Source organism: Procambarus clarkii, chromosome 31, assembly GCF_040958095.1.
Source record: "Procambarus clarkii isolate CNS0578487 chromosome 31, FALCON_Pclarkii_2.0, whole genome shotgun sequence".
NCBI classification, from domain to species: domain Eukaryota; kingdom Metazoa; phylum Arthropoda; class Malacostraca; order Decapoda; family Cambaridae; genus Procambarus; species Procambarus clarkii.
The window spans coordinates 4407655-4414337 of record NC_091180.1 but is presented as its reverse complement, the minus strand read 5'-3'; the positions used below and the strand labels follow the sequence as shown (position 1 = coordinate 4414337).

The 6683-nt window shown below is 42.5% G+C and overlaps 1 protein-coding gene across 1 annotated transcript; it reads left to right on the top strand.

Moving 5' to 3' along the window:
- Positions 1 to 457: 457 nt before the first annotated feature.
- LOC138370117 (uncharacterized) lies at positions 458 to 6410 on the top strand. The gene is made up of 2 exons (XM_069334104.1): positions 458 to 525; positions 5330 to 6410. The coding sequence occupies exons 1-2, from the start codon at positions 458 to 460 to the stop codon at positions 6408 to 6410; spliced, it is 1149 nt and encodes a 382-aa protein (XP_069190205.1).
- Positions 6411 to 6683: the final 273 nt, after the last annotated feature.

Here is a 6683-nt window from a genome sequence, read left to right as displayed (position 1 = left end):
ATTATATCACAATTTATATTGTTTTTATTTCAATTATCTTACATAGAACATAGACTCGTTCATATCCATGTTTGTAAATAACTAACGCAAATTTATTGAGGAGAGATAATAGAGAGGAAAGATCGTGTGAGCAAGTAAGAGAATTTCATAAACGGCTTCTGAAATTTAACCCTGAAAAGTGCAATGTTATGAAAATAGAAGGATAACAATAATATTTCAGGAATAACGTAACTTTATAGAGAAACACCTTCTAGTCTCAGAGAAGGAGACTCCCTGAGTGTCTACGTAACTTGGAATATTACACCAGAGGCGCACAGCAACTGGACAATGTCTGCACCATAAGTACGACGAGCAAATGTTCGCTTAACCTTCGGCAACCTACACAAGGAAGCCTTCAGAGTATTGTATACAGCATATATGAAACCTACAATCGAGAATATAGGTATCGATTGTAGGAATGACCTTGGATGACATGAGAGCATCGTACAAGATTATAGTGGAGGAAGCAGCAATGTTGAAAATGGGGTAATAATGGAAATGAGAAGAACTCATTGGAAATTGAAAATGCAGACGAGTCACGGACATTGGGTTAAAGATGATGTTGAAAAACATCATCAAAGCATCAAGTAAAACATTCATTAACAAATCGAGTTCCTGGAAAGTCTGGGCTTCGGAGCTAAAGCTCGACTCTTGCAAATACATCTAGGTGAAAACATAGTTCCTTAATAAAGATACTCTTTTGAAATACATGAACCTAAACGAAGCCAGTTATCTCTGCTGCGGATATAATAATTTAGGACCAAAATATGCAAGTATTGCTTGAATTCATTGCATGAAAATGAGGAGAGCAACACAGACGTCAGCACACACAAGGGATTTTTTTTAGCTTTTTCGCGTTGTTTAAATTTTCCTGGCTCGTGAGCTCGCCTATCAGTGCTTACCTATCAAAGACCAAATTATTTGATCTAATAATTGAAAATTGCCCGAAACGCTGTGCGTACTAGTGGCTTTAGGTATTGTATGTACTAGCTCTATCTTTTAATCCAACATTATGTTTGTAACTCATCTTCAAGGTATGTACCTTTACCTAAATAAAAAATCTTATCTAGCCTAATCTAATTAAATAATATATTAAATTAAAGTTCTCAAAAAAATACATTAAAAAGCTTTTAAAATACATTAAAAACAATCCAAAACAACCAAAATTCACTAAAATAGATAAAGAGATGCATAGATGGATACATAGAAATATAGATGAATGATAAATAGATAGAGCGATAGAGAGAAGGATAGATGGATAGACATAAAGGTAGATGGAAGGATAAATTGGTAGATATATGGATAGATAGATGGATAAATGCATGTCTCTATCTAGCACTCTCTAGTTATCTCTCTAGTTATATATCTTACTAGCTACATTTCTATATAGCTATATCTAGGAGGACGAAGAGATTGACATAACTCTCTCTTCCTCCTCGTCCACTCCCCCTCGCCCTGCTCCCCTCTCAAGAAGCACTGAAACAAATGTCTTTTCATGTCCCAATGTCCCAATGTCTCAATGTCCCAAAAAAACATGTCTCATATGTCCTGCTTTTCCTTCTTTTATCTTCCTTTTCCCATTTTTTCTACTGCCATTAACAATTCTACGGTAATCACACGCCATATTTTACAACTGACATTGATATACTCTTTGAAACTCGATTAAAAGTTTGTATAACTAGTAATATGACTTAAATTAGTAATATTTCTTAATTTCTTTTTGTTAACTTAGGCCTATATCGATTAGCCTTTGTCCGTGCCGTATCCAAGATGACTTCCTCTTAAAATTTCGGTGAGGCTGGCCCGAAGGAAAGCCTGGTCGGAGACCGGGCCGCGGGGCAGTTGATCCCCGGAAGCTACACAAGGTAGGTATCTGTCTGGCTTCCCACTTTGGACAGATGAACAAACAGACGTTCTGTCTTATAGGTACACTAAAAGTACATAGACGAAAGCAAATTTATAATGTAGAATTACGGAGGACAGCATAGAGAAAATTTGAAAATAAGCAGAGGTAAATATCAAGACAATAACATATATGGAGGAACAGGCAGATGCTGAGATTGACACACAGACCACAAACTTACACAATGCTACGCAAATAAGCAGAAAGACACACACACCAACACTAGACAAAGAAGTAGGCAGACACAGAAAAAAGCTGTACAGAGAAGCAGACAGACACAGACAAACGCCACACAGACACAGATGAACGTTACATAGGCACAAGCCAACGCAGTAAAGACATGGACACTTTCTCTAGGGCGGAAAAAAACATAAAATTTGACAGATTTGTTAAAGACACTCACGCTACTCCTGCCACCATCTCCCTCCACACTTACAGGGGAACGAGACAAGCATTTCGTACCGGCGCTTTGCAAGCAATCTGAAAAATTATTCTCTGGCCGGATATTGTCCCTCAGTTCGCAATATTCCGCTGATGAACTCAGGAACAGATGACGGATATTGCCTTGTGCTACTCCTGTCTGGCAACCACATGAATATATTGACAAAGACAAAAAGCATTTGAACTATATGTTATTTTCGGACCAACATAACAGGAAATACAACCAAATTTTGGCTATCAAAACAAATGACAGATAAATGCTTTTTGTTTTTTGTTTCAGACAATATTTTAAAATTAGTACGTGTTTTAGAAGATCTTTGGAGCAGGACAGGAATCATACCAGCGTTCTTGGCTACCCAGGATGGGGATCGAACCAGCGTTCTGTGTAACCCAGACAAGCGCTCAGAACGCTCCCAGTCGAACCCCAAAAGATATTCTCAATGATATCACATTACTGTGACCTCAAAAGTTGTTTATCTCTCGATATATATATGCGTTGCTCACCGCTTCTCAGTCCTCGTATATATCAGTTCCTTATCTTCACATCCTTTATATGTATTATATAGTTGATATAGTATAGTAATGGCTTACTGTTTTCTCCTCAGAGTACCCAGAGGTGTACGATGTCTTAAATCAATTAGAGTACGACATACCATCTTCGGTCTCAAGATACCCAGACCGTAGAGCGAAGGTCTCACTTCATGCAGGTCGGGGTTCATTCCCCGACTGTCCAAGTGGTTGGGCACCATCCCTTCCCCCGTCCCATCCCAAATCTTTATCCTGACCCCTTCCCAGTGCTATATAGTCGTAATGGCTTGGCACTTTACCCTGAAAAAAACTCCCTTCGTGCCTGAAGTTTTCAGCGGACGTAATAGTCAGCATCCTTATGATAAACTTACTCCAGTTGCTTCTGAACGTCCATGAATTCGGGAATATCAATTTATTCTTGAAAAAATGTGTAATTTTGTATAGGTACTGTAGCTCTCGAATCAAGAAATTAAAAATAATGAACAAGTTTTATTTATAACTAGTTGTACATATATAATAGAATTGTACTTACATAAAAGTGACAGCACAATGTCAATAATTACAATAACAGCATAACACGCAGACATTATTATACTCTGTACACTTTAGATTTAGATTAGAAGTTTTATTGACCTTCGATTGACACACATGATTGATTTTTGACCTTTGACCTTTGTTTGACACACATCTTTATGAATGACATTCAAGCTGCAGATAATATAACGGATATTAACACGAACTCAGAAGACTTTGGAAGAGAAATTGACAATATGCCCATACACTCAACTCCTGGGCCTGTCTCATGGAATTCAATATTCATAAAGAAATGTAAAGTACCAGTAGCGCGAGCACTCAGCGTAATATGGAGAAAGAGCCTAGATACAGGGAGATACCAGCAGCACTTAAATCTGCAGATATACCTCCTTTGCACAAAGGGGGGAGTAAAGCCTTGGCAAATAATTATAGGCCTGTTGCACTAACATCACACATAATAAAAAATTTCGAAAGAGTGATTAGGAATCAAATTTCTAGTTTTATGGAAAATAATGAGTTACACAACCCAGGACAACATGGATTTAGAGCGGGAAGATCTTGTCTGTCACAGGTACTCAATCACTATGAAAAAATCACAGAAGCTCTAGAAGAAAAGCAAAATGCGGTTGTAGTATACACATAATTTGCAAAGGCATTCGACACATGTGATCATGGAGTGATTGCACGCAAAATGAGGTCAATGGGAATAACTGGCAAAGTAGGACGCTGGATACTCAATTTCCTGTTGAACAGAACACAAAGAGTAACAGTCAATCAAATAAAATCAAGTCCAAGCGCAGTTAAAAGCTCTGTACCTCAAGGTACAGTCCTTGCACCACTGCTGTTCCTTATTCTCATATCTGATATATATAAAAATACAAGTCACAGCTTCGTGTCGTCCTTTGCAGATGACACAAAAATCAGCATGAAAATTACCTCTGCTGAAGACATGGAAAATTACAAGCAGATATCAACAAAGTTTTCGATTGGGCAGCAGAAAATAACATGATGTTTTAACAGTGATAAATTCCAGGTACTCAGGTACGGCAAAAATGAGGACCTGAAACATAACACAGGGTACAAAACACAATCGAATCTGCCCATAATAGGTAAACAGCACGTCAAGGATTTGGGAATAATGATGTCCGACGATCTAACGTTTAGGGAGAATAACCAAACAAATATTGCGTCAGCCAGAAAAATGATAGGATGGATTACGAGAACTTTCAAATCCAGGGATCCCATCACGATGGTTGTACTCTTCAAGTCACTGGTGTTGTCCCGTCTCGAGTACTGCTCAGTACTCATTTCCCCCTTCAGAGCAGGAGAGATTGCTGAAATAGAGGGAATACAGAGAACATATATGGCATGCATAGACGCGATAAAGCACCTAAATTATTGGGATCGTCTGAAAGCTCTCCAAATGTACTCACTAGAAAGGAGACGAGAGAGATACCAAATAATATACACATGGAAAATACTGGAAGGCCAGGTCCCTAATCTACACAGTAAATAACAACATACTGGAGTGAACGATATGGAAGAAAATGCAGAATAGAACCAGTGAAGAGCAGAGTTGCCATAGGCACAATCAAAGAACACTGTATGAACATTAGAGGTTCGCGGCTGTTCAACATCCTCCCAGGGAACATCATAAATATTGCCGGAACAACCGTGGACATCTTCAAGAGAAAACTAGACTGTTTTCTAAAAGACGTTCCGGACTAACCATGCTGTGGTGGTTATGTGGGCCTGCGGGCCGCTCCAAGCAACAGCCTGGTTGACCATACTATCGCAAGTCAAGCCTGGCCTCGGGCCGGGCTTGGGGAGTAGAAGAACTCCCTGAACCCCATCAACCAGGTAATACACACAAAAAAAACACAGTTGTGGCTGGAGTGACCAGGCGTGGAGTAACCAGGCGTGGAGTGACCAGGCGGGGAGTAACCAGGCGTGGAGTGACCAGGCGTGGAGTAACCAGGCGTGGAGTGACCAGGCGGGGAGTAACCAGGCGTGGAGTGACCAGGCGTGGAGTAACCAGGCGTGGAGTGACCAGGCGTGGAGTAACCAGGCGTGGAGTGACCAGGCGGGGAGTAACCAGGCGTGGAGTGACCAGGCGTGGAGTGACCAGGCGTGGAGTGACCAGTCGTGGAGTGACCAGGCGTGGAGTGACCAGTCGTGGAGTGACCAGGCGTGGAGTGACCAGGCGTGGAGTAACCAGGCGTGGAGTGACCAGGCGTGGAGTGACCAGGCGGGGAGTGACCAGGCGTGGAGTGACCAGGCGTGGAGTGACCAGGCGTGGAGTAACCAGGCGTGGAGTGACCAGGCGTGGAGTGACCAGGCGGGGAGTGACCAGGCGTGGAGTGACCAGGCGTGGAGTGACCAGGCGGGGAGTGACCAGGCGTGGAGTGACCAGGCGTGGAGTGACCAGGCGTGGAGTGACCAGGCATGGAGTGACCAGGCGGGGAGTGACCAGTCGTGGAGTGACCAGTCGTGGAGTGACCAGGCGGGGAGTGACCAGTCGTGGAGTGACCAGGCGTGGAGTGACCAGGCGGGGAGTAACCAGGCGTGGAGTGACCAGGCGTGGAGTGACCAGTCGTGGAGTGACCAGGCGTGGAGTGACCAGGCGTGGAGTGACCAGTCGTGGAGTGACCAGGCGGGGAGTAACCAGGCGTGGAGTGACCAGGCGTGGAGTGACCAGGCGTGGAGTGACCAGGCGTGGAGTGACCAGGCGTGGAGTGACCAGGCGTGGAGTGACCAGGCGGGGAGTGACCAGGCGTGGAGTGACCAGGCGTGGAGTGACCAGGCGTGGAGTGACCAGGCGTGGAGTGACCAGGCGTGGAGTGACCAGGCGGGGAGTGACCAGGCGTGGAGTGACCAGGCGTGGAGTGACCAGGCGTGGAGTGACCAGGCGTGGAGTAACCAGGCCATAGAGAAACATTACTTACATTTAGAGCTGGAAGATTGATATTGGCCAAATATATAACACAAAACTTACAATTTGATCGATTGCTGAAATATATTAATTTTACCATTGATGTTGTATAAAACGTTACACACACCCTCAGCATTTTAAATTAACAGGTTTTAGGGATCACCATGAATCAAAATAATTTAGAACTCATAGCTTAAAAATTGTCATTTATAAAGATTTTTTTTTTAAATTCCTTTTATAAGGAATTCCTTCAAAAATTTCTTTATGTGGAAACTTTCCATATTAATACTACTCAATAGCTCGGTC